Source organism: Oncorhynchus gorbuscha, linkage group LG05, assembly GCF_021184085.1.
Source record: "Oncorhynchus gorbuscha isolate QuinsamMale2020 ecotype Even-year linkage group LG05, OgorEven_v1.0, whole genome shotgun sequence".
NCBI lineage: Eukaryota > Metazoa > Chordata > Actinopteri > Salmoniformes > Salmonidae > Oncorhynchus > Oncorhynchus gorbuscha.
The window spans coordinates 49,248,574-49,275,969 of record NC_060177.1 but is presented as its reverse complement, the minus strand read 5'-3'; the positions used below and the strand labels follow the sequence as shown (position 1 = coordinate 49,275,969).

The following is a 27,396-nucleotide window of genomic DNA, read 5'->3' as shown; positions in this document are numbered from 1 at the left end:
TAACTAGACACACCCCTAATCATACACAATCCCAATGCTAATAAAACCCCAATACGAAACACAACATATAAACCCATGTCACACCCTGGCCTACCCAAACATATAACAAAAACACAAAATACAATGACCAAGGCGTGACAACGTGTTGATACAGGGCTCATACTTGAAAGCATTGTTTCTGATTTAAACAAAAATATATTTCACAGTGGCACTGATTCTGATTATGAGCCGCCAATGTCTAGGTGTCCATCTCCCTCTGAAGCTGGTTGATCCAGCCAGACCCCCGCTGTCTCCGGCTCCACACCTACCTGGCCATCTAGAGATGTGAAGTCAGTGACATAGAAGAGGAGGTGGGGAAGAGAGAAACCTGCGGACAGAGGGCCAGAGGGTCATTGGCACTCTGTGTTAGAAGATGGTGTGGAACCAAATCCACCCGTTTTTAGACCCAAAAGGCAGCCAGGACCTCAACTAGACATGACTGCAAAGTACAGCCCCAGTACAGCCCCCTTCAGCCCCCTTTTTCAACAGTTTTTCACCTCGTCAGTTGTTGATTCCCTGGTGTCGAACACCAATAAGTACGGGGCTAAGAAGCAGGAAAGAAAGAGACATGGAAGACCATTTCCATGTCAGACCTTTTGTGCTACTTTTCAATGGTCATTTACATGTGGCTGGTGAAGTTGAAAACTCTAAGGGACAACTGGAAAACGTCAGCTCTCTATCAACTGCCTTTCCCCATGACTGTCATGTCTTGTAAAAGGTTTCTGACTATCTCACGGGCGCTTCACATCAGTGACCCAGAAGTTGATGGGGAGAATGACAAGAAGAGAGGCACACCAAGGTTTGATAGGCCGTGCAAAATCGAACCTCTCTACCCCAACATCGTTGAGGCCTGCAAGACCTATTTTCAGCCAGCCCAGAACCTGTCCATCGATGAGAGGGTGGTAGCCTCAATGGCCAGAATCAGCCTCAAACAATAGATGCGTAACAAACCAACCAAATGGGGTTACAAACGGTTTGTTTTGGCTGATTCTGTGTGTGCCTACACTTGCAATATTTTTGTTTATGAGGGGGAAAACAGTTTTGCTACCGGTAATGGACTGAGTTATGATTCCGTTCTGGAGTTATTGGAATTTCAACTGCTGGGGAAGGGCTACAAACTGTTTGGACAACTTCTACACAAGCCCTACCCTGTTTACAGAGCTGGGGAAGGGCTACAAACTGTTTGGACAACTTCTACACAAGCCCTACCCTGTTTACAGAGCTGGGGAAGGGCTACAAACTGTTTGGACAACTTCTACACAAGCCCTACCCTGTTTACAGAGCTGAGGAAGGGCTACAAACTGTTTGTGGACAACTTCTACACAAGCCCTACCCTGTTTACAGAGCTGAGGAAGGGCTACAAACTGTTTGTGGACAACTTCTACACAAGCCCTACCCTGTTTACAGAGCTGAGGAAGGGCTACAAACTGTTTGTGGACAACTTCTACACAAGCCCTACCCTGTTTACAGAGCTGAGGAAGCGGGATGTGTGGGCTTGTGGCACCATTCGGACCAACAGGGTGGGCTTTCCAAAGACAAAGGTGAACGACATGCCTAAGCGGGCTGAGCGGGGTACCATGTGATTGATCCGTGAAGATGGCCTGCTCTTTGTGAAGTGGATGGATACCAGAGAGGTGGTCATGTGCTCCAGTATCCACAAGTCCTTCAGTGGAGATCACGTCGTCAGGCGTGTGAAGGACGGTAGCGGGTCATGGACCACAAAACTGTCCCCATTCCAGCTGTTGTGAAGGACTACAACAAGAGCATGGGCGGTGTGGACCTGTCAGATGCACTGATAGGATACTACAATGTTCTCCACAAGACCATGAAATGGTACAAAACATTTTTCTATCATTTCATTGACATTGCTGTGGTGAATGCCTTCATCCTCCAGAAGGAAATGGCTAAGAGCTGTGGACAGCCCCCCATCTCACAGCTAGCCTTCAGGGAGCTGCTCATCCAGGAGCTTGCTAGCTACAGCAAGTCCACTGTAGCACCTTCTGTCCCCTCTTCCTCTGCCCCTTCTGCTCCAACCAGTAGTGTTCACCTGCCCAGATTCATCTCTGCAGGCATGAATGTGCCTCAGGGCAAAAAGGGCACAGTAGGGAGACGTCGTTGTGCCCTTTGTCACAGGAAATGCCCCATCACCTGCACCACCTGTTTAGTAAGCCTTTGCTTTACAGCAGAAAGAGACTGCTATGGGCCATGGCACCAGCAGCACAATATTGTGAAGAGGACTGAAGTCCTGAAAATATGTAAATAGTTACCCTTGTTAATTGTTTGTTTTATTATTATTATTATATATATTTTCACATATATATATATATATATATATATATATATATATATTTTTTTTTTTTGGGGGGGGTGTGTTAGAATAGCATTTATCTATTTTGTATATAGTTATTTCCTTCAAAATGTATCACTGTACCAATTCGGCCACTTAGGTACATTTGGGTACATTTGTGTGGGACACCTGGGTGACTTCATGCTCAATGTCATGTAGCTCGCTCATTTTTGAAGTTACCTGTCCCAAACTTTGCTCAGGTATTGTTGCCATCTTATGTTCTTCATTGAAACCACCCCCAGCATCCTATATGTATGTTTGGCTGTTCTTGGTCATTTGAAAGATGATGCAGCAACAATAAAAAACAGAAAACGTTTATTTCCTTTTATTTCCTTCTACCAGATCTATTGTGTTAAATTCTCCTATATTCAATTCACATTTCCACAATATTCAGAGTGTTTCCTTTCAAATGATACCAAGAATATGCATATCCTTGCCTCTGGGCCTGAGCTACAGGCAGTTAGATTAGGGTATGTCTTTAGGCAGAAATTGAGAAGAGGGGGTGTACCCCAAAGAAGTTAAATTACTCCGTTTATACCAAGTATGTTCTCCTGTGCCTGACTTCCCTGACACCAACACACACCCCTTACAAGGACACATGTATCTTTGTAGTGACTGGGACTATTATTAATACACCATCCAAAGTGCAATAACTTTACCATGCTCAAAGGGATATTCAATTTGTTCCCCCCATCTTCCATTGGTGCCCTTCTTTGCGAGGCATTGGAAAACCTCCCTAGTTTGTGTGGTTGAATCTGTGTTTGAAATTCATTGCTTGACTGAGGGACCTTACAGATAATTGTACTGTATGTGTAGGGTACAGAGATGTTATTGTTATTGCAAACAGAGTGAGTCCATCAACTTATTATGTGACTTGTTAAGCAAATGCTTACTCCTGAACTTATTTAGGCTTGCCATAACAAGGGGATTGAATACTTATTGACTCAAGACATTTCAGCTTTTCATTTTGAAATAATTAGCAAATATTTCTAAAAAAACAAACATAATTTCACTTTTGTAACGCTCGTCTGATGAAGAAGGTTGGTACGTGTTCATGATATTTATTTCAATCTCGACACTAGAACAAAAAAGAACAAAGCGAGAAACAAACCGTTCTGTAAGGTAGCTAAAACTATACAGAAAACAACTACCCACAAACCCTGGTGGGAAAAAGGCTACCTAAGTATGATTCTCAATCAGAGACAACGATAGACAGCTGCCTCTGAATGAGAACCACACACACACACGGCCAAACACAAAGAAATAGAAAACATAGAAATAAAGAAACTAGAATGCCCACCCTAGTCACACCCTGGCCTAACTAAAATAGAGAATAAAAGCCTCTCTATGGCCAGGGCGTGACAACTTTGACATTATGGGGTAATGGGTGTTTGCAGTTAAGGGCATGTTGTGTTTTGAGCCAGCTGCAGCTTTACTAGGTCTTTCCTTTCCTGCGCCTCACCATACTACCGGACAGTAATCAAGATGGGACAACACCAGAGCCTGAACAACTAGTACAGTTGATATTTTGTGTAAAAAAACCTCCCAATCCTCACAATAACTTTGTCAATATGACTTGACCATGATAATTGACCGTCCAATGTTAAACCCAGGAGTTTAGCTTCCTCAACTTGCTCAATTGTCACACCTTTTATGTACAACTCCAGTTGAGGTTCAGGTCTAAGAGAATGCCTTGAACCGTATACAATGCTTTTGGTTTTTAGATGTATGTACGACCAGTTTTTTGTTAATTACCCATTATGACACTGACTTTAACTCCTTGCTAAGAGTCTCAGTGAGCTCCCTGGCTGTAGGTGCTGTCTCTCTGTCTCTCAACCTGCACAGAGCGATTGACAGGCGTGTGTGTGTGTGTGTGTGTGTGTGTGTGTGTGTGTGTGTGTGTGTGTGTGTGTGTGTGTGTGTGTGTGTGTGTGTGTGTGTGTGTGTGTGTGTGTGTGTGTGTGCGTGCGTGCGTGCGTGCGTGCGTGCGTGCGTGCGTGCGTGCGTCAGCCAGGTCATCGACTCCCACTGGAAACCATTACTGAGGAGCTGCAGAGCCATGGGCCTATGCTGCTTAATCACACTCTCATACACACACAAACACACGCACGCACACACACACTGCAGGCATACACACGTACTTGCACATGCCAACACGCACATTTGATGCATGAATATTGTTGCAAGGTGACCAGCGGAGCACTGGGATAATCATCTAGGAAGAGTGACGCGTGCAAATGTAAGGCGAAAGCCTTCCACAAATAAAGATATTTACCAGTCCCGACACACACTCGTGCATGATTAAGACGAGGGAGACACTCTCGTGCATGATTAAGCCTGGAGACGAGGGAATGGAGTGTGTTGTCATATTCTCCGATTTTGTTTAACAATGTGACAAAATGACATTAGGATCCAGAGGCAATAGTGTCGCAATTATTGGAAGCATCTTCTTTTTTTTTCTCCACACTCAATCATGGCCATGCTTTTATAACGATGGCTAATGCTGCGCTGATCCATTCCCAAATGCCTTTGCAGTGGAGGAACTCGTTTAAGCAGACACACAAAAGTATTTGTTCATGTGTCTGGGAGTACAGCAACACATTTCATCGCCGCCCATTCTTTGGCTTAATGCGGAACATCCCCTGGGTGATGGGTTTGGCAGCTTCAGAAATGGGAAATCCATATTTGCTGAGGGGGGTCATCCGCGGGTTAGGGGGAGAGAGAAAGTTTGTGCCGGGGATGTGTGACTTCGTTAGGAGAAAGTTTTTCCTTTTTTTGTTGTTGTTGGAGTGCTGGGAATTGTGCGGGAATCGATATTCATACGGGGGTGTAAGGTTATACTAAGGTGGTAGAGGGTGTGATATGATGGGGTGGAGGTGTGTGTGCATGCGGGCGTGCGTGCGTCTGTGTGAGTGTGTTTGTGAGGGTGTGCGTGTGTGGAATACCACATCAGGTTGAATAATCCTGTAATATGAAATGACAGCCTGCTAGTGACAGATCGGCTAAAGTGGTTGTTTTCTCTGTGTAACCTCGTCCACCACAGCGCCTCTGGAGCTGCCCCCCAGGAGAGACAGGAACTTCAGCCTAACATCTCACCAGCTGAAGGTCCTGACCCAGCTAGCCTGCACTCTGCTGGGCCTGGAGAGCCAAGTGGACGAGCTGGCCACTCAACTGGCATTCATCAACTGTGCTGGGGAGACTCCCTGCAGTGTTAGAGGTACACAACCGCTACAGAAACACACACACATACACAAACACCAGTGCATGTCTGCGTGAACTGTGAATATAGACTGCAACAGTGATGTCACATCCTTCGCAACAGTCTCCACTTATGAGACTGATGGCAGGTATCCTTATATATATATATATATATACACAGAGAGAGAGAGAGAGAGAGAGAGAGAGAGAGAGAGAGAGAGAGAGAGAGAGAGAGAGAGAGAGAGAGAGAGAGAGAGAGAGAGAGAGAGAGAGAGAGAGAGAGACTACTCCAACACATGCACACCGAACAACAACATTGCATGCTTTTGCACACGTAACTTGCCTGGACATACAGTCCAAATCGACTGCATGCTCTCCATGTGTTATTGAAATGTATACTTTTAACAGGGAATTATCGTTGTTGCCGTACAAGTCTTTGCCAGCCATCTCCTCTTTCCCCTCTGAACTGGAGCAGGGAAGTTAAATGAAAGCTTTTGGTGCATGTAGTAATTTCCATAAAGGTTACATTAAAAAACAAGACATGCAGAAAGGCTCGATTTACAGAGAAGTAAACAGCCTTTAAAGGGCAGTTATCCAAATCATTAATTCGAGGCAATCAAACGGCTTAATTACCAGAAATTCATCAGATGGGCTTAAAGGTCAAAAAGTGACGCGCGGGCTGCTTCCTCCCCTCTTCCGCTCCGCGCGGTCTTGTTTCGGCTAAATTGCCTCGCCTGGGGTCTCACTTTTCCGCTTCTGATTAGGAAAACGTGGCCTTGATGTGTGCTCCTTTTAATTTGTTCCCCCATACACCCGTCTTATCCTCCCCCTCACCCCCTCAAAGGATTAGCCCAGTTATGGCCGTTGCTATCTGGGTTCAAATCAACTCCAAGCCCCAGATTTAGACTAATAAACCGCTCACTGTTGCATTTGACTTAAAACTTGATTTACTGCTCACGTCGTCATTTGCTTGTCACTTTTACCGATTGGTTTATGTACAGTTATGCATTATCCATGCAGCATTATCCATGCTGCCCACCATTTACCATGGGATATTATTGTGTACATTTCAGCAATACTTTTAAGAATTATACAGTAGCTATATTTCCTGAATAGCCTATTGTCTCAAAATATGTGTTATCGATGAGTTTATGTCATGGCCTTGTCTTTAGGTTGATGGCCAATTCATTTATCTTAGCTATGGGCTTGGAGATTTGGCCAAACCCATCCATCTGAGACCGTATTCCAATGTTGAGACTCATTTGGAATCCATATCTGTTTCTGTTGGTAGGAATATTGAAAAAGACCAAAGACGACTTGGATATGACCACTGTCGATGGTAGCAAGACCACGGCAGAGACGCTCTTCCAGAGTCCGGAGGTGAGACTGCCCTCTGCTGCCTAGGAGGAGGAACTGCAGCTTGAGCAATAAACCATTATTCTATCAACTGCTGCCATATCACCTGATCCAACATGTTTCTGACTAATCAGTCTCTTTAGATGTTCATTTGGCCCTTTCCTCGTGTTGATTGGTTGACCTTTTGTATCTTCCTGGTCGTAGGCCATTGTTCTGGAGTTTGATTGGAGGGCTGCTTTCAGGAAGCTGGTGCCCCATATGGCTCACTGTGTCAAGGTGGTGCTGGAGGATGTGTGCACCAAGAGTCTGCAGCAGGAGGAGCTGTCACACACATCTGGCTCCGCCCACGTGGTCCTGACTAGCACACCCCACGGAGATGACTCCTCCCTCACCTGCCCAGAGAGGGACCGCCCCAAGATGGTCGCCAAGGTAAGCATAAAGATCAACACAAATATGTGGGCGATCCGTGTGAAGAAAAAGCAGGCTGTGTGACAGAGGCAGCCCTGTCTGTCTTCCCTCAGCCCAGAAGTATTTTGTCCTGCTTAAGTCCCCACCGATCAACCCTCTCTCCTCCTCAGATCAAGATGAACCCCCCCCCCTCTCGTTCATCACCATCATCCCCCACTCCAAGTCTCTCTCTTATATTAGTGTTCTTCACTCATACCTTTCTCCCCACCCATCCATCCACTTCTCTCTCTCCTCGTCCTCTCCTCTCCTCTCCCTAAAGCTTGTGTTGTCTCTCCTCCTCCTCCTCATCCTCCTCTCCTCTAGCCCCTTACACCGACACCCGTTTTGGCTCCTCGTTGCTAACGAGTGTCAAGACTTTGTCTCCGCTCAAGACCTGTACAACATATTTATGTGTAGGTCAACGCTTAAAATACGAGAGCCTCTCAGCTCAAAGGTTATACATGCATATGCATTGAGGAGCACCCACCGAGACCAAAGGCGAGACCTTTTTTTTTTTTTGTCTCCCTTTTTTTTGACATATGCGTGCATGTTTGAGGCGAGAGCAAATTACTATACAAGACCCGAGCATGAAATGTGGCCGGTTCGAAAGCATTAGCCGATCAATATTTCACTCATTCATATGCATACCTTTGTAGCTTCATCCCAGCTTCAGTTGCGTGACCCGTTCCACTGCCCACATTACCATAAATAGGTACAGGTAACTGCCAAAATAGAGGAAACGCTTGAGTAAATGAGGGAATTAACATCCCATCATGCTTAGGGTCATGTATAAAAATGCCTAGTTGCCCATTATTTTGGCTAACATGGCGAGGTTAAAAGGGTGTGTGTGCGTGTGTGTGTCAGTCACCGGTTCTCAAACCAATTGAACACTTACGGGAGATTCTGGAGCAGCGCCTGAGACAGCGTTTTCCCACTACCATCAACAAAACACCAAATTATGGAATTTCTCATGGAAAAGTGGCCTCGCATCCCTCCAATAGAGTCCCGGACACTTGTACACTCTATACCAGGGTGCACTGAAGCTGTTCCGGCTCTTGGTAGCCCAACGCCCTATTAAGAGACTATATGTTGGTGTTTCCATTATTTGAGCAGTTACCTGTGTAAGTCCGTTAGTTTGACGGCGCAACGTTAACGCTCGCTCTTTCTGCATTCACCCCTGCCTGTACACTCAATCTCTCAGCTGCCTGTACACTCAATCTCTCAGCTGCCTGTACACTCAATCTCTCAGCTGCCTGTACACTCAATCTCTCAGCTGCCTGTACACTCAATCTCTCAGCTGCCTGTACACTCAATCTCTCAGCTGCCTGTAGCCTCGCGTTACAAACGTCTCATAGAAACAGAGAGTGATCCAATTCGTGCCTTACCTCTGAGTCATTTCAATCACCTTGCAGTGGAGTGCTCCTGTAAGACCTGTCGCGATCCGTATCTTTATTCTGAGCTAGTTAAGGTTCAGTCTATAGTCCATAGGTTCAGTCTGTAATACTGTCAGACCTCCTGCCAGTGTTACAGTAAGTCAAGTAAGGCAGTGTGAGTGTAAAACAAAATGGAACTGAGCTGATATATCCGTGCTGCCACTATTGGAAGGGCTTTGTTATGGAGACGGGAGAAAATATATTCAGTGCTTTTCCACACTAAGGGCAAGCCGACTCCTGCGGGAATTTAGGAAATATATGAGCGTACCTGGCCATGTTTTACTGCTTTTAAATCACCCTGGCACATAGCTCACATATAAAATGTAGGGTGAACTCATTCACACACGTGTGACTCTTTGGCATTCACTGACCCTCTGCCGTTATTCTCAATGTGCTGTCAATGGGAAGGGTTGTGTGTGTGTGTGTCAGGGTGATGTCTCTGTGTCTGTCTCTCGCTCTGTGAGGTGATTCATTTGACACCGTCTTTCTACATCCTCTGGACAATCCTCTTACCCCCCCCCCGCCCTCCCCCATCCTCTTCCTCACCCTCCTCCTCCACTGAAAACAACCAACCATCCTCCCCCAGACAGACCACGCCCAGCTGCTAGGCTCCTCAAGTATCCTGTCCTTTCCAAACAGGAAGGTGCAGCACGGCCCAAACAGAAAAGTTTCCCCGGGACCGATGTGGAAAAAAAGAGACGTGCTGCTTCTGCTGTCCAAGCGCTGCGGGAGGGGAACTGGAAGACGTTCAGTCACTCAAGCTCCAGCCCGGCCCGGCACCGCAGCTCTCCGCTGTCTTTCAAACTGAATCCCCACTAATACAATGCACATTGGAGACATTCTTTCCCTGGGCTGGATAGGAATAGATGTATCCTGATGTTATGAGCGGAGGTGTAGATGTGGTCGGTGATGTCTGCCAGGGGGACAGAGGTTGAGGACCAGGAGGAAGAGCTAAACACCTCTGTCACAGGAGGCTGCTGAGGGGAGGACGGCTCATAATAGCGGTTGGAATTGGAGTGAATGGAACGGTATCAAACACATTGAAACTATGTGTTCAATCTGTTTCGATTACCGTCCCATTCGTTATGTTCCGGGCCATAACTAAGAGCCCGTCCTCCACAAATTAAGGTACCACCGGTGACCTCTATTGCTTTGAACCTTGACCTTTCAGTTAGGGGCATGGCTAAGATGGGCGTGTAAAAGCAGAGAAACAAAGGTGATTGAGACGTATTGTAGTTTATAGCATGCCTTCACTGAGAGGCACCTCATGTCTCTGCTGTCACTCTCGCTTTCTCTCGCTCTCGCTTTCTCTCGCTCTCGCTTTCTCTCGCTCTCGCTTTCTCTCGCTCTCGCTTTCTCTCGCTCTCGCTTTTTCTCGCTCTTGTTGGCTTGGCTCTCATCCATCCCCACTCTGTTCCTCTCTGGCTAGTTCTGTGGCGACATCATGGGGGAGTGTGATGCCCTCCTGCCCCTGGCGGAGGCGTGTGGAGATGCCGCCCTCCTGGAGGTGCGCTGCAGCTTCGTGGAGGTGTGTGCCTGGGTCACGTCTGCCATCCTGGGCCGTGTGGAGGAACGGGCAGGGGAGGTGCCCTCTGCTGCCCCCTTGAAGAACCTTATTGCTCTGCTGGGCACCACTATGTACATCCACCAACGGCTGTGTCACTATGAGGCTCAACTCAGAGAGACTAACCCCACCGCAGCCAGAGTGTGAGTCTGTTTAGACTGCGTGTGTGAGTTTGTGTACTGTGTGCGTGTGTATGTATGCATGTGTCCCTCTGTTTGTTTCCACACTCAAGAGCATAATAGTTGTATTAAACACCACCCACTCCCCTTGTTCAACAGTCCACCTTCCAACTCCCTTCTCAGTTACATAATCACTACAACCCTGTGTCATGGCCAGGGTTGGGTAGGTTACTTGCTAAATGTAATCCGTTACAGCTACTAGTTGCCTGTGTAGAATTGTAATCAGTAACGTAACTTTTGGGGTACCCAAAAGTAGTCTGATTACGTGCAGTTACTTTTAGATGACTTTCCCCTCAAGAGGCTTTAGTTGAAGACAACAATGTACGTTACCAATTGAACGGCATCTATTGCAGGATAAGTCAATGTTAAAGTTTACATACAGTAGCTGGCCCTATATGGATGTTCAATTTTACTTCATGGTTTGGTTCTGTGGGCTCCCGAGTGGTGCAGAGGTCTAAGGAACTGCATCTCAGTGCAAGAGGTGCTTTCTACTACAAATAATACGATTAAATTATGACTTTACATTCAAAACCAAAGTTTATCAGAATTCCAGTCATTCCAATAAATGTTATACCCCTTGAGCTTCAACAATAGGACTTGGAAATATGGAAGTATAGATTAGCCAAATTGTTTTACCTGAGCATGACCCCAAAACTAAGGATTTATTAGCCAACCCTACTCTGTTGTCATGAAGGACTGATTGGGCTCATTGATTCGAGTTGAAAAAGAAATGCTGCGCTCATGGAATGGCCTGCTTTGAACACTACTGAAAAGTGCTATTTACATGTGAAAAATGAATGCCATATGCTGCTGCATTTGCTATAGGCCTTTTGTTTACCTTTTTGTTGGTGACACTTTGAAATCTTGATAATTTGCAGCTGTTTAAAGGGCAAATCCACAGATATAACAAAAACGGCCAGCCCGCCTCTGTTTTGGTAAAAAGATGAGGGATGGGCCTGGAGAATTATAACCACTCTCAGATGAATAGACAGAGCTATGGATGCAAGGACTGGCCATCCATTCTATAAAAAGTATAGTTTTAACCATGTTACAAATACTGGAGTAAAACAAGCTTATGTTTTGGGTTCTCACGGAGTGTGACAGTTGAACTAAGCTTATGAGGCATTTCTAAGTTATATTCTTCAAGAATCTATAGATATGTCCATTGATATATAGTTAAAGAATGAATGTAGCACCTACAGATGGCCCCTTTAAGTCTATCAAACCTGGACGAGTTTGAGCATGTGTCTATTAGGCCAATGGATTTCTTTTTTGTATCAGCATGAATTAGATTGAGCAATAAAAGCCCCATTTTTATTCCGTAGGCTGAGATCCGAACTATGAAGCTGTTGCAAGAATGTATTATTCACTGGCTGTCCACTGGTTAAACAACAATGATTGACAGGCAGCGTAAACATCTTGAATTCAACCAATATTGGGTTGAAATACACATTTAGATTTGTGAACAGCCATCCACAACAGCCACGATCCATAAGGCGCAAATAGCTAAATGAGAGAGCAGCAGTGTGATTCACATCAATGCGTTAGTAGATATCAGTAATAAGTGATATCCGTATCGCCGTAGACTACAGCACTACTCTCATCCTTACCTCCAAGCGTTTATTCAAGTTGGACGCCGACAGCAGTCGTACCATTGGAAGACATGGCTTGGACTGTAGCCTCCAAAAGCCTATTCCTCCTCTTTTCCCGCGATCCCATCAAACAAATTTGGTGTGTCATCATAGTGGTCTCTGACTTGTGGTCAGACTCGCTCAGGTGGAAGAAACTTAAACTTGCGCCTTTTTTTCAATGCTGATTTGAATGTCATTGAGAAAACAGAGGAGGGCCAACAAATTTCTTTTTTGAAAACATCCTTTCTGAGTGTAAAAGTAATCCTCAAAGTAATCATCTAGTTTTTCTAAAGTACCTGTAATCAGATTACAATATTTTTGCTGCTAACATAGCGGATTACAGTTACCATTTTTTGTAATCCCTTACATGTAACGGATTACATGTAATCTGTTATTCCCCAACCCTGGTCATGGCTAAAAGAAAACTGCACCTCCACGACAACAAAGATTTAAAACAAGCAGAAAGCCATAAATAAGCCAGGGGGTTCACCAGACATATTTTCCAAAATATTCTGGGGGATTTATTGATGTCCAGTGTAGTTTCTCAGCCAAGGGAGATTGTCAGAGCACTGCCAAAGGTACTAAAACTCTGTAATTGAGTTGTAAAGAATCTGCATATCTGTGTGCGAGCGATGGCCTGACTGCACCGTCCGTTCCTCTGTCTGGTGGAATGGAGGAGATGTGTTGGTTGGAAAACAGATGTTGCCTCTCAAACTGAGCCAAAGGTTAAAGGCAGAGGAGAGTGAGAAGGCTACAGAGAGTCTGTGTGGCCTAGCGCTGAACAGAGAGGGCTGGGGAGCAAGATGGAGAGAGTTTGGAGAGAAGGGGGTGGGCTGTTTGAAGGGGGAGGGGCTAAGAGAGAAGGGAGGGAGGGAAATAATGGAGTGGTTCTAATCACAGCCATTTATGATTACATCTGGCAGATTTATTTACCTCCTAGTACCCCTTTTGCCACTGCACTCCACGTATCCCTCCTCAAAGTGCCCTGTTTGCCCATGTGCCCTACCTCTTCCCTCACGCTCCCCACCTTCACCTGCCCTGTGGCTCCTCACCCCCTATTCTATTGCTATTGCTCCCTCCCTCCCCTTTCTTTGGCCCCTGTGCAATCCTGTTGAACGGTATTCCTGCGTGTGTGTTGTTTGTGGCCCTGCAGCCCCATGACACTGCTGCCCATCCAGAGGTACCAGGATGTGACGGAGGGCCTGAGAGAGCAGCTGGCCAGCTACTGTGTCCAGGTGTGCACCAGCACTATCCTGCAAGACGCAGAGAGCCACCACTGGGCTGACCCCAAACCCTTCTACGAGGTGAGTTAGACCACAATTACTGCATGGTACTCTACTGTAGCAAGCGTTTCGATAATGCTCTCTGTGCTAATGGAGATTCTCTGCTGGTATTTATCAGCAAGAGAGAGTAATGGAGTCTTGTAGTGTTTTTGTGTGTGTTGTGTGTCTATTCAAGTTTTTTTTTGTCGCTACAACTATGAAGAGCTCTCTCCCTCTTTAGATGTATTCCCAAAATGCACTCTTTGCGTTATCAGCACCCACTTCCCCTCCCGCCCCCAAACTCAAGGCTCCACTCTCAGCTCTCCCAGCACATCTGAGGCTCCCGTGCTTCCCTGAGGGCTGGTGGGATCGAGGCGTCTGCACTGTGACCATCTGGAAACAGGGCTGCTGGAGCCCCTGTCCAAACCATACCTATGCCCCCTAAACCAACCCAGAACCCCCTCCCTCCCTTGCCCACTCCCTCCCTCTCCCTCCATTCCCAGTCACTGAGGTCAGACAGGCCTGCTGTGTGCAGGTGTGTTTTCCTCTGTCTGTCCTGGATCCTGGAGCTCCAGGGAGGCAGCTTAGCTCTTCCGGCCCAGACCCAGCACCAAGACCCACAACCTGGCCAGGCCCAGCCACAGACAAGTCTCAGCCACACGTGCACTTCCTATTGGTCCTGGTACAGATTGTAATTCAGGGGGGTCTGTTGGGTCCAGAGGCAGAGGATGGAGTCTTAATCCCGGACGTATGGTCATGCTCTCTGTCCAGAGACAATCCCTAAATTATTTGCTTGGGGGAGGAGGAGGAAGAGGGGGCTGAGATCATTACTAGATGTCGAACATGTTGTTAATAATCTCTCTTTGGTCACAACACCAACTGTATAGGACTGCCCCCCCCCCTCCTCCCCTCGTCTGAAAGCAATTAGAGACAGGAAACCAGCCTCTCTCATTATGTCTCTCTCTCTCTCTACCTCTCCTGTCTCTCTCTCCTCTCCCTCTCCCTCCTCTCTCTCCTCTCTCTCTCTCTACCTCTCCTGTCTCTCTCTCCTCTCCCTCTCCCTCCTCTCTCTCCTCTCTCTCTCTCTACCTCTCCTGTCTCTCTCTCCTCTCCCTCTCCCTCCTCTCTCTCCTCTTTCTCCTCTCCCTCTCCCTCCTCTCTCTCCTCTCTCTCCTCTCCCTCCTCTCTCTCCTCTCTCTCCTCTCTCTCTCTCTGTCTTTGTTTTACAACATTTCTTTGACCCGATGTAAAACCCCATTCATCTTTCTGTCATCTAATTTCAGTGTGTGTGTGTGCGTGAGCATCTGTGTGTGTTTGTGTGTGTGTGTGTGTGTGTGCGTGTGTGTGTGTGTGAGTGAACATCTGTTTGTTTAGTGATATTCCAGACTGTTCCCCTTGTCTGTGATGCCTTCCACAGATCAGGGCATGAAAGCAGTCTTTAGTCACATAGGGGAACAGGAGCCCAGGTGCAGAGTGCAGGTGGTGTGACCATGGGGCCTTCTATGTGTTGACAGCACTGTCTCTCTCTCTTTCTCTCTTTCTCTCTTTCACTCTCACTCTCACTCTCTCTCTCACTCTCTCTCTCTCTCACACACATTCATTATCCCTCTCATTCTCTCTCTTTCTATCGCTCGCTCACTGTTTCTCCCATCTATCCATCCATCCATCTCTCCATTTCTCTATCTCGCTCCCTCGATCTCTCTCTCTGCAGGGTGATAGGTGTTCATTCTCAGTGCAGATGTGGCACTACTTCCTGACTGGGCTGCGTACTGACCTGTGGTTGGCTGTGCCAGGCTCTGTGGGGCGGGATGTGCTTGCTCAGGTGACCAGTGAGAGTCTGCAGGTTCTGGTGCAGAGGTACTCCAGGGCACGGCCCTCCTACAAGAGGCACCTGCAGATCAGGTACAGTATGGTATGAGGCAGTGCTTCCCCATACACAAGCGCACATATGCATACAGGAACACACAGACATACATGCGCACATACACTCATATACACACATTATTGTTCGTGTTGTTGGTGTTGTTAGTGTTGTTTGTATTGTTAGTGGTGTTAGTATTGTTCATGTTGTTCGTGGTGTTAGTATTGTTAGTGGTGTTAGTATCGATAGTATTGTTGGAATTGTTAGCAGTGGTAGTATTGTTAGTATTGTTAGTGCTGTTAGTAGTGTTAGTGGTGTTAGTATTGTTAGTTCAGATAGTTCTGTTAGTGTTGTTATTATTGTTAGTGGTGTTAGTAGTGTTAGAAGTGTTAGTATTGTTAGTGGTGTAAGTGTTGTTAGTAGTGTTAGTGGTGTTAGTATCGATAGTATTGTTGGAATTGTTAGCAGTGGTAGTATTGTTAGTATTGTTAGTGGTGTAAGTGTTGTTAGTAGTGTTAGTATTGTTAGTGGTGTTAGTATCGATAGTGTTGTTGGAATTGTTAGCAGTGGTAGTATTGTTAGTATTGTTAGTGCTGTTAGTAGTGTTAGTGGTGTTAGTATTGTTAGTTCAGATAGTTCTGTTAGTGATGTTATTATTGTTAGTGGTGTTAGTAGTGTTAGTATTGTTAGTGGTATAAGTGTTGTTAGTAGTGTTAATGTTGTTAGTAGTGTTAGTATTGTTTGTGGTGTTAGTGTTGTTAGTATTGTTAGTATTAGTGGTGTTATTATGGTTGGTGTTGTTAGTGGCGTTATTATTGTTAGTGTTGTTGGTAGTGTTAGCATTGTTAGTATTGTTCGTAGTGTTAGTGGTGTTAAGTTATGTTAGTAGTGCTACTATTGTTAGTAGTGTTAGTATTGTTTGTGGTGTTAGTATTGTTAGTGTTGTTCGTAGTGTTAGTATGGTTCGTGGTGTTAGTGGTGTTAATAGTGTTAGCATTGGTAGTGTTATTAGTATTGGTAGTATTAGTGGTGTTATTATTGTTGGTGGTGTTAGTATTGTTAGTGTTGGTAGTGTTGTTAGTGGTGTTAGTATTGTTAATAGTCTTAGTATGGTTTGTGGTGTTAGTGGTGTTAGTAGTGTTAGCATTGGTAGTGTTGTTCGTTTTGGTAGTGTTGTTAGTGGTGTTAGTATCGTTAGTGTTGTTTGTAGTGTTAGTGTTGTTAGTGGTGTTAGTTTTGTTCGTGTTGTTAGTTTTGTCAGTGTTGTTAGTAGTAGTGATATTGTTAGTGTTGGTTGTAGTGTTAGTGTTGTTAGTATTGTTAGTTGTGTTAGTATTGTTAGTGTTGTTGTAGTGTTAGTGTTGTTATTATTGTTAGTAGTGCTAGTATTGTTGGTAGTGTTAGTATTGTTAGTGTTGTTGTTAGTGTTGATAGTGTTGTTAGTAGTGTTAGTATTGTTAGTGTTTGTAGTTTGTGTTGTTAGTATTGTTAGTGCTGTTAGTATTGATAGTGTTGTTAGTATTGTTGGTGTTGTTAGTATTGTTAGTGTTGTTAGTATTGTTGGTGGTTTTTGTGTTGTTATTATTGTTTGTTTATTTTGTGTTGTTGGTGTTGATCATGTTGTTAGTATTGTTAGTGTTGTTGTTTGTGCTGTTGGTGTTACTTGTATTGATCGTGTTGTTAGTGTTGTTAGTGTTGTTGTTTGTGCTGTTGGTGTTGTTAGTGTTGTTGTTGGTGTTGATCGTGTTGTTAGCATTGTTGGTGTTAGTGTTGTTGTTTGTGGTGTTGGTGTTGTTGTTGTTGTTAGTGTTGTCGTGTTAGGGTTAGGCTCAGTTCCAAAGTGTTCCTCTTGGGCTTGACGTGGGGGACTGAACGCTGCATTAACACATACTAAACACACCCTGAACACATGCTGAGGCCTTCAGTCCACAACTGCTTCACATCACCGCTGACGGATGACAATGTGCAGGTCGTCCATTAATTAGTGTTGGGAGAGAGGGTGTGTGTGTGTGTGTGTGTGTGTGTGTGTGTGTGTGTGTGTGTGTGTGTGTGTGTGTGTGTGTGTGTGTGTGTGTGTGTGTGTGTGTGTGTGTGTGTGTGTGTGCACGTGCGCGCGTGCGCTTGCACTGTGTTACATACAGACCTCCCAAAGAGAGAGAGAGGAAGTGTAGGGTTCTTCTGTCTATCTCTGCTCCAACTCACAACCCTCACATGATTACACAAAGACACACTTAGGAATGCTGTCCATCTAACTTAGAACAGTGATGACAGATTTGGCTCCCGTGAAGAAATAGTCCAATAAAAGCCCTACAACCAATTGAGGAAACAGATTTACTGCTTTCTGGACATGAAAGAAGCTATTTATTTACATAGTAGATCGAAGGCCTCAGGCCCGTAACTGTCCTGTCATAAACTCAGCAGGAGGTTTCATCTGGCTCGCCAACCATGTTGTCATGTTATGATGTCATGCCTGATGAGAGTTCAGGATGCTCTGTGTAGTGTCTAACCCCTTCTCTCCCCCCCCCCCAGGTGTGACATCACGGTGGTGCTGCTGTGTGTGGAGCAGCTCATGTGGAGTGTGTGTGAGCGACCCGAGGCGCTGGCTCAGTCAGAGCAATCAGTGGCGGGCTGCGTCTGGGTCGCCTCAATCCACAGCCTGTGTGACCAGCTCCTGACCACGCTGGTCATCGTGACCGCACCCCTGCCTCAGCTCTACTGGTACAGACACAACCTCTACCATCTGATCTCTCACACTGGCCGCACTAGCCAATCAGCTGTAGCACATGCTGTCTGCCTTTTACCAACCCCAAACCTCTGGTAACTGTCGTCTTTTAAACCGCCACTTAGTCCCAGGGGTTCACTCTGACATCAGAAACCTATATTCATGTACATTACTGCAGCATGGTAAGATTAACCTGGCTTTGTTGTAACAGACCACTCTTTATGCAGGGTGTCAATCCGCGACACCATCACTTCAACCACCATCTGCTGTACACTGAGTGTACAAAACATTAGGAACACCTGCTCCTTCCATGGCATAGACTGATCAGGTGAATTCAGGTGAAAGCTATAATCCCTTATTGATGTCGCCTGTTAAATCGGTTTAGACGAAGGCGCCCGGTTTGTGTCAGGAACTGCAACGCTGCTGGGTTTTTCACGCAGAAGAGTTTCTCCTGTGTATCAAGAATGGTCCACCACCCAAAGGACATCCAGCCAACTTGACACACCTGTGGGAAGCATTGGAGTCAACATGGGCCAGCAACCTTGTGGAATGCTTTTGACACCTTGGAGAGTCCATGCACCGACGAATTGAGTCTGTTCTGAGGTCCATACACTGTCACGGCATAGGCAAAGGACACATTGGGCTGATATGCTGTATTCTGATGGCTATGTGTCATATCCCTCAGGACTTTCCAGTACAGACCTGGAGAGGGCTCCGCGCCAGCTCTGGCCCATTCCCCAGGCAGCCCTGGCATACACTGGCTCAGTGCCATCCACCCTGGCCTGTTCACCCAGCAGGCAGCACGGTACGTAACATACGCACACTCGCACAAACTCTTACACGCAGAGAGTATACCCACCACGGCCCAAGGACCATATGTCAAGCACCATATGTGTGCTGAGTTAGGGCGTCGTCTTTGTGAGGGCCCCAGTCATACCCAGGGACTGTAATACAACACAGATGCAGTTAAAGAAGTCGAGGTGAGAAGCAATAGTGTTACTACACACACTGTGTTTATGTTAATGGCTTCTGGGGGGGTTTTCACTGAGGGTGTGAACAGAGACGACTGTTTCGGAGTGGGACGAGGGGTGTGCTTGCATGCGCTCGTGTTTGGAGGTTTGGGGAGGAATGACTTCTCTCACCTGAGAAGGTGCACTCAGTCACTCTCCGCACTCGCCCCATACTGCCCCCTCCCCTCACCACCCTTACTCTTGGGTGATGTCATCGCAGGCTTAGAGAGCACAAATCAGCCCCCATCCAACCCCTGCCATACTCCCTGAGAGTTGAAATGAGTTTATGTTTATGACCTTCTTTATTTTCCTCATGTTCAGCGATGGCAGGGTGCCTTGCTGTGCTGTGGTTCCCTGGCCAAATCCACAGGTCCTTCCATGGCTGGGCCCTGTAGCCAGACCTTCCCTCAGCTCAGCTCCTCACATAAACCAACTGTGATGATTATTAAATAACACAACAATAAAAACACAAAGCACGTCGATAAATCAAGCAGTATTATGGCCAATCAAAAGTGTGGAGCTCTCTTGTTTTGACACTGGAAGCCGACCCTGTGCTGTAGCTGGTCAGATTTATCACAGCAGTTAAGGGAGGATTTCTCCTGGATTTGCAGCCCCAGTGACATCATAAACTGCGCCGTCAGGTTAAGGCATAATGTTCCTCACTCAAGCAGCAGGGTGCACCACGCTCTCGCTTTTTGGCTGGAACGGGGTGGCTAACTTTCCCTCCCCCGTCCTCCACCTAGTTTTCCTTGCCCTTTATCAGGTTTTTATTGAGACGTATACAACACACGCCCGTGCACACTCACACACACACTCACACATTCACACACATGCACACTCGCACGCACACTCCAAGGACATGCCTCATTACACACAGCTGGCTGCAGCCTCATGGTTCCACAAAATACATAGAGGGTTATGCTGTATATTTATGTATTTGGCTTCTCCCCAAATGTTCATTTGCTTGGAGCTGGCCAAGATTAAATGTAATTCCTTCCTGGTGCACACTCGAAGTAAGCGAGCATGAAGGCATTTGCGCACTAATCTGGTAAGGGAGGAACTGACATTCAAGGAAGTTGCTATATCATAACAGTATATTTGCGGTTCACGGATGTGCGTCCTCCCTTGTCTGAATGGACTCTGCTTTCTATCATTCTAGTTACCCGACGCTGCAGAGCCGTCACTGTTGTTGTGTGTTGTTTCTCCTGTCCGTCTGTCCCGTGACTGTCTCGGTTGAAGGGAGGGCCTGGCGGGCGAAGCGACCTCCGAGTGCCAGCTGAGGCTGCTGACCTCTGACCCAAGATGCAGTCCCAGGTTGCTGCTGACCGCCATCCTGCACAGAGACTGTCACCTGCTGCGCGTCCTCCTGGAACATTCCCGTAAGACACTCTGATGGAAATACTCTAACAACCTGCTCGTTGCACCACACACACCTGGGAAAGGGGATTGAAAAATGAGTCCGATATCCAACTGAGTTTTCTGAGATGTCATGTTGTTGCTTTGTTGGTTGCACAAACTCTTCATTCTCCCAAATATGATATCTTTTTTTAAATGAATGTGTTAGATCTTTATTAGGCAAAGTCAAGCCGTCAACCTCCCAGAGGCCCATGGGTAGGCTAGGATCCACTTTGGTTATGAAACCTTTGAAATGTAATCTGTGCCCAGGGCCCCAATGAAACTAATCACATCTATGGACAGGCTAGGCTGTGCAGTGCCTGAACATCTTTGGATGGAGCCCATTTGTTTTATGGAGTTGTCATCATCCTCCTCATCATCATCAGGGCCTTCATCATCCCGACTAAATCAATAGAGAGACGTAATAAACACCCAACAGGGCTAACCTGAGCTCACACACTGACCTTTAAACATCTCCTTCTCCTCTCTCCACATTGGGAAAGTGTAACCTTTAAAGACTGTTGTGCACTTGCACATTAATTCACATTAAAGCGACCTCATTAATAACAACGCCGGCCTTCTAAGACGACGGCAGCTAGCTAGCGTTTCTCGCCTCCCCACTGTCGCCCGGGCCTGCACTGCACCGTCGTAAATCAACATCGCCACCAAACCGAACTCTACCTCGGAGACCAGCTAATTAAGAGGATCCAGACAAACCCGGCCATTCTCCTCGTCCCAACTCTCAGCAGCCACTGCTGCCTTAACTGCTCTCTGATGGGTGGGTCTGTCCTCTCGCGCAGCAGCGCCAGCAGGCTGGGCACGGATTTCTGCTACGCTAGGTCCTCTCTGTAAATGAGCAGCTTTATACACAGGACTGTTTTATTATCATCACACACTGTGTCTGCTTCCAATTACAGACGAGAGAGAGAGAGAGAGAGAGAGAGAGAGAGAGAGAGAGAGAGAGAGAGAGAGAGAGAGAGAGAGAGAGAGAGAGAGAGAGAGAGAGAGAGAGAGAGAGAGAGAGAGAGAGAGAGAGAGAGAGAGAGAGAGAGAGAGAGAGGGACTACTGTTCTCTCTATCTATCATAACTCATCTCCGGTTCCCTAATGGGATAATTATTAAAAGGTGTCTAGTTAACCCGCCATGCTCTTCAGCACCCCAAGTGGAAATGAATATAAGTCCCCCCTTTCCCCTCGACAGTGGGCATGGCGCTATCACCACGTGCCCTCTCCTTAAGGACCAATTACCAGGCCGACAGACTACAAGGCCGCAGCATTATCCACATAATGCAGTGTAATAGAGTGATTGTAGGTCAAAGGATGTTTGACCACTTTTTTTTTTGTGCCACGTCGGGAGAAAAAAAAACAGAGAGGAAATCAATTCCCATCAGTGGTTGAGCGGCGATGGGCTTCCTGGCTTCTTATTAAGCCGGGTGATATTAGGGCCCCTGCGTCCCTTAATGCGGCAGGTCATTTAGGCCTGTCATTTTAAAACAGTCCAACATTTGTCAAGGGGGAACGCAAACAGCTCCCTGCCTTCCATCAAAGGGCCCGCTCATTGAGTGTTGCGTTGCATTCGGCCTCCTATTCAAATAGCTGTCATCTCCCACAAAACAGACTGACGGACGGCCTCTGGACCTGTGCCACTGGAGGAACACAGATGATCCCCCTCCCCCTCGGGCCCCTACCCCCACCACACCATGACTGCAGCGACCCCCACAAGGACATCCTGGCAGAATGTGTTCCTACTTATTTCCTGCCTTTCGTCTACTAGATATTCATCCACAAGAGGCTTGGGGATTCAATTGTTTTTGTATAGTTTCACGAAAGATGTGTGGGTGTGTATTTTCTATGCCAATAGTTATTTTGTTACCTTTCGTTGGCGTGTCCCAGTTTGGACAGCCTTGACAGCCTTGAGATATTTTCTCGCTTGGCGCGTTTGATATTGCTTTATTTCCACCTCTCCTCAGCCCCCACCTCGAAGGTGCAGCTGGGGAATGTTCTGTATCATGACGTCTAAGGTTGAAATGGAAGGTTAGCAGTGCACGGTCATATATTGCAGCTGAAGAGACCCCATTCAAAACTGACTCGCACTCCCGAACGTGTTTGAATGCTTGGGTTTCACTATAGTCCTTGGCATTTTATGTGTGTCTGTCACTTCAACTTTTCCTATCTTTTCAGATTTCTGCATGGAGGAGGAGGCAGATGCTGATGCTGTGTCTCCTGTGAAGAGCGATGCTGGAGATGAGTTTATGGAGGCTGTGTACAACGTGCTCAGCTCTCTGAACAATGTCCCTAAAGCCCTGACTCTGGCCCTGGAGACTTACTTTGACAGAGGACACTTATGGGACTATCTATACAGCCCGGCAGGTATTTAAACCTCATTGTTGCTAATACAGAACCTATATTTTACACTGGAGTGCGCTGTACTGTAGGCACTCGAGAGCACACAATGCAGGATGCAGACTGCGTTTCCAAAGAAAAGCACTGAAGAAACCTACAGTTGACGTCGGAGGTTTAGGTACACTTAGGTTGGAGTCATTAACACTCGTTTTTCAACCACTCCACACATTTCTTGTTGACAAACTATCGTTTCGGCAAGTCGGTTAGGACATGTGCTTTGTGCACAACACAAGACATTTTTCCAAAAATTGTTTACAGACAGATTGTGTCACAATTCCAGTGGGTCAGAAGTTTACATACACTAAGTTGACTGTGCCTTTAAACAGCTTGGAAAGTTCCAGAAAATTATGTCATGGCTTTGGAAGCTTCTGATAGGCTAATTGACATCAATTGGGGGTGTACCTGTGGATGTATTTCAAGGCCTACCTTCAAACTCAGTGCCTCTTTGCTTGACATCGTTGGAAAATCAAAAGAAATCAGCAAAGACCTCCATAAGTCTGGTTCATCCTTGGGAGCAATTTCCAAACGCCTGAAGGTACCATGTTCATCTGTACAAACAATAGTACACAAGTATAAACACTATTCAAACCTGACTCAGTTACACCAGCTCTGTCAGGAGGAATGAGCCAAAATTCACCCAATTATTGTGGGAAACTTGTGGAAGGCTACCCAAAACGTTTGACCCAAGTTAAACAATTTAAAGGAAATGCTATCAAATACTAATTGAGTGTATGTAAACTTCTGACCCACTGGGAATGTGATTACATAAATAAAAGCTGAAATAAATCATTCTTTCTACTATTATTCTGACATTTCACATTCTTAAAATAAAGTGGTGATCCTAACTAACTTAAAACAGTGAATTTTTACAACGATTAAATGTCAGGAATTGTGAAAAACTGAGTTTAAATGTATTTGGCTAAGGTGTATGTAAACGTTTGACTTCAACGGTATGTCCTAACTTTGTCATAGTCCCTAATGTTCAGATCTGGATCCAAATATATCACATTTTGGGAAATAGCCAATTTGAGCTGCAATTGATTTAGTTTGACTGGTACAATGGAACCAATGGAATAGTCTCAAAAGTACAAACTCCAAGCTAAATTAAACACACCTAAAATAAAGTATATGAAACTATTTGAGATGTCTATTTGACCCACATCGGGTTCAAATCAACATATAGGTTAACGCTATTAGTAGTTATGTGGCCGTGTGTGAGTACGTGTGTGCATGCGTGCTAGCGTGTGTGCATGCCCATAGGTAAACACTGTCGTCACCATTTAAACGAATAAACCACGTCCGAAGTGGGCTTTTATCGGAATGGATTCGAGGCTCAGTACAAATGATCCTAAACTGCAGCGCAAACCCTCCCTTAACTGGCTCTGTGGTGACTGTTTACGTGTTGTCATTTCCATGACAAAACATAGAAGAAGTCCCGCTCCAACATCAGCTCATCCTGTCGAGCTGATCCTACTACTAATCGTTCAGTGCTCAATAACACAGACTGCAATTATTCCCTGACACTTCCTTTTGATTTTGGGTTTAATCAGGGCTCCTGTGGAGTCCCAGCTCCTTTTGCTGTAGTTTTTTTTCTCCATCACATGCGAGAGGTAATTATTGTAGCATAAATTAGGGTGATTGGGTAGGAGGTTGGAACGGGAGAAGGAGAGAAGACAGTGGTGGATTCACTCCTGTTGTCTCAATGTCACCCGGTTCTCTCTCTCTCTCTCTCTCTCTCTCTGTCTCTCTATCTCTCTATCTCTCTCTCTCTCTCTCTTCCGCTCTCTCTCTCTTTCTCACTCTCTCTCTCTTTCTGTGTGTCTCCTGCTATCGTTGGCTTAATTGCTGCTCTGGGATGCACCTCCCAACTGAGATGGTGTGTAATTGAATTTTGGGACACAGGAGTTCCCCGAACCAAACTATTGATCTCTCTGGGAACTTCTCTACTGTTCTGTGTTCTTTACAGTCTGTGATGTCCAATGACTTAACCATCAGCTGGCGCTGGCTGAAGTCTTATGTGTTGAAGTAGTCAGTGATTATATAAGTGCTGAGTTGTGAACAGGTTTTGAATATGGGGTGACTTTTGACAAATGGGTTGAGGTTTTGGAGACAGAGGTCTTGCTTTACCATGTAGCAGGCCTATATCACGTCGGGTTTTTCTTCTGTTTTGAAGGGATGGAGAGTTATAGATGGTAGGATTCCCCTGGGACTTCAATGCATTCCAGTTCTGCCACTGTACTAAATCTCTCTGGTGTAGCTCTTTGTTTTACTGCTAATGCCATGGAAACGATATGAGTGCCGTACAGCTGCACACTGTTGCTGATCTGGTACTAATATGTACAGGGTATTGAAGGCCAAAACGTTGAAAGGCCTGACTTCGGCAAAGCTGGTATACACCTAATGCCCACCTGGCTTTGATACAGAATACCTCTCTTCCCCTGGTAGTGGGTTTCAAAAACTTCTCCGCACCAAAAGATTTACGGTTCCAGCGTTCCCGCTTTTTAAATCTGTTGTTCTGTTTTCAGTTTTTCACCCTCAAATAATCTTTCTCTCCTTGGCACTGAAATTGTGAATTATAATCGGTGGTTGACAGAGTTTTCTCACCTGATTCCCCCAGGTTTCGATAAGTTGCTGATTTAAATACAACTATTGATAAGCATTAGCCAATTTAGAAGAAGAGCCCTCTGGAACACTCAGAACGACTACTCTTCCTCTGTCATGAAAGTGATTGCTGATCCTGTCCTGGCCTGTCCTAGATTCAGTGCGGCCTGTCCCCGTGGTGATCAGCTTTATTCGGGCAGTGGTCAACCAGCCTGTCCACTGCCTTCTGGGCCATCTGGTCACCATGGTCCTGGCTTGGCAGGCCTCTGAGGATCCCTGTTCCTCCCTGCTCAGACGGGACGTCCCAGACAACATCCTCACTAAAGTCCCCAAGGAGTGGAGCTATACCCTTCAGACACCCAAGGGGAGGGAATCAGCTAAGAGTACGTACTGGCGCCACTGTCTCACTCTGAGCTGGATTATTGTGTGGACTAAATTGTGTGGATCAAAAAAATTATATTTGCATTGCATCTCTTCTTGTAGTACACCGGAACTCAATTGATTATCCATTGGCTAAATTAAAATATTTATTTCATGCTCAGTATTGTCTGAAACACTTTGTTTCCTTACCCCTGGTTTGTCTCTTCTGTCTGTTCAGGTGTGGTGAATCTGGCCCTCCAGGCCCTCTCCTTTATCTACACCAACCTGCCCTCGGCCGTGGCTTCCCTCCCCCTGCCAGTACGCTTCCTCTTCCACACTGCAGAGAAACACCTTTCCCAGCATGCTCGGCAGCTGCGCTCCACAGGCCTGCTCCTCTGGGCCCTCCTTAGCTGTCTCTGCCAGTGCCTGGAGGACCCCAACTCACTGGAGCTGCTGTGCGGCTTGCCTTTGGACCGGGGGGCCAAGGAGAGACTGGCCCTGCTGTCAGAGTGCCTCCAGGGGACCATGGGCCATGGCCAGCAGAAGGGTGTGCCCAAGCCCACTGTGCACAAGGTACTTCAGGCTCTGGAGGAGAGGAGGCCCAAGTGGTGCTCCATGCAGCTGCAGAAAGCCCGCAAGCTCTGCTCCGAGAGGTGAGAGGACAACCGAACTTAATCCTAACCTAACTGTAATCCTGACCAAACCTAATTTATCCTGCAGAAGGCCCGCAAGCTCTACCGAACTTAATCCTAACCTAACTTGTAATCCTAACTAAACCTAATTTATCCTGCAGAAGGCCCGCAAGCTCTGCCCCGAGAGGTGAGAGGTCAACTCTGGACACCTACAGTGTGTACAAACACTGAGCTGCGGTCAATCCATTTCTCTCTTTATAGTCTTCAGGATGTGTCGAACATAATAACTGTCCATTCAGGACTTATTGCAGCCAAAGAGATGCTCATTAGTCACGCTAGCTTTGATATTGAAACTGCGATATGTCTTCCAACACATCATTCTGTTGAGTGATCCATCTGCCATTTTGTGGGAGGAGATTGGTTGAGGCAGATGACAGGAAAACATGGCCCTGAGAGAGAACCACATGACCTGCAACTGAAGTCAACCCTGCCATAAATTCCTGTTGACCTGCAAGGGAAGTGTTCGGTCCCACGCTATGTTTTGTGTTTTACTTATAATTACGATCGGATTGACTAATGCTCAAGGTGGCTTGGAAAACACCTTTTCATCAGGCTCAATGTAACACTGTAGAAGGATAAGGGCCTCTATTCAGTTACACACACAGATAGGGACCGAAGAGGGCCTTTTTTGCCCTCCTATGAGAAAAGTGCCCTTTCAGATTGGTGGCATTTCTTAAAGGGGCGTTCTGCAATTCAAAGGACAGCAAAACCGACACCCCACCAGTGTTTTGGCAAACAGATGAGGGATGGGTTTTAGATGTGTTGCCACTCTCAAATTCTCAGACAGAGCTATGGATGCCAGGGCTGACCATCCATGGGATCAAAATGACAGTTTTAACCGACGAAATGACCTTGCCACGAGCAGCACCGCATTTATTGTGCTGCTGCCATGTTGTG

At 46.2% G+C, this 27,396-nt stretch overlaps 1 protein-coding gene across 1 annotated transcript in view; it reads left to right on the top strand.

Moving 5' to 3' along the window:
• The window catches only part of LOC124034885 (uncharacterized protein KIAA0825-like), a 149,645-nt gene that overhangs the window by 31,072 nt on the left and 91,177 nt on the right, over window positions 1–27,396 (top strand). The window contains exons 6-17 of the mRNA XM_046348289.1: window positions 5,430–5,603; window positions 6,876–6,964; window positions 7,145–7,369; window positions 10,250–10,527; window positions 13,348–13,498; window positions 15,168–15,358; window positions 17,847–18,035; window positions 18,725–18,844; window positions 20,289–20,428; window positions 22,625–22,813; window positions 25,603–25,830; window positions 26,046–26,460. Of these exons, the coding sequence (XP_046204245.1) occupies window positions 5,430–5,603; window positions 6,876–6,964; window positions 7,145–7,369; window positions 10,250–10,527; window positions 13,348–13,498; window positions 15,168–15,358; window positions 17,847–18,035; window positions 18,725–18,844; window positions 20,289–20,428; window positions 22,625–22,813; window positions 25,603–25,830; window positions 26,046–26,460 (2,389 nt within the window). The remainder of the gene's footprint in view (window positions 1–5,429; window positions 5,604–6,875; window positions 6,965–7,144; window positions 7,370–10,249; window positions 10,528–13,347; window positions 13,499–15,167; window positions 15,359–17,846; window positions 18,036–18,724; window positions 18,845–20,288; window positions 20,429–22,624; window positions 22,814–25,602; window positions 25,831–26,045; window positions 26,461–27,396) is intronic.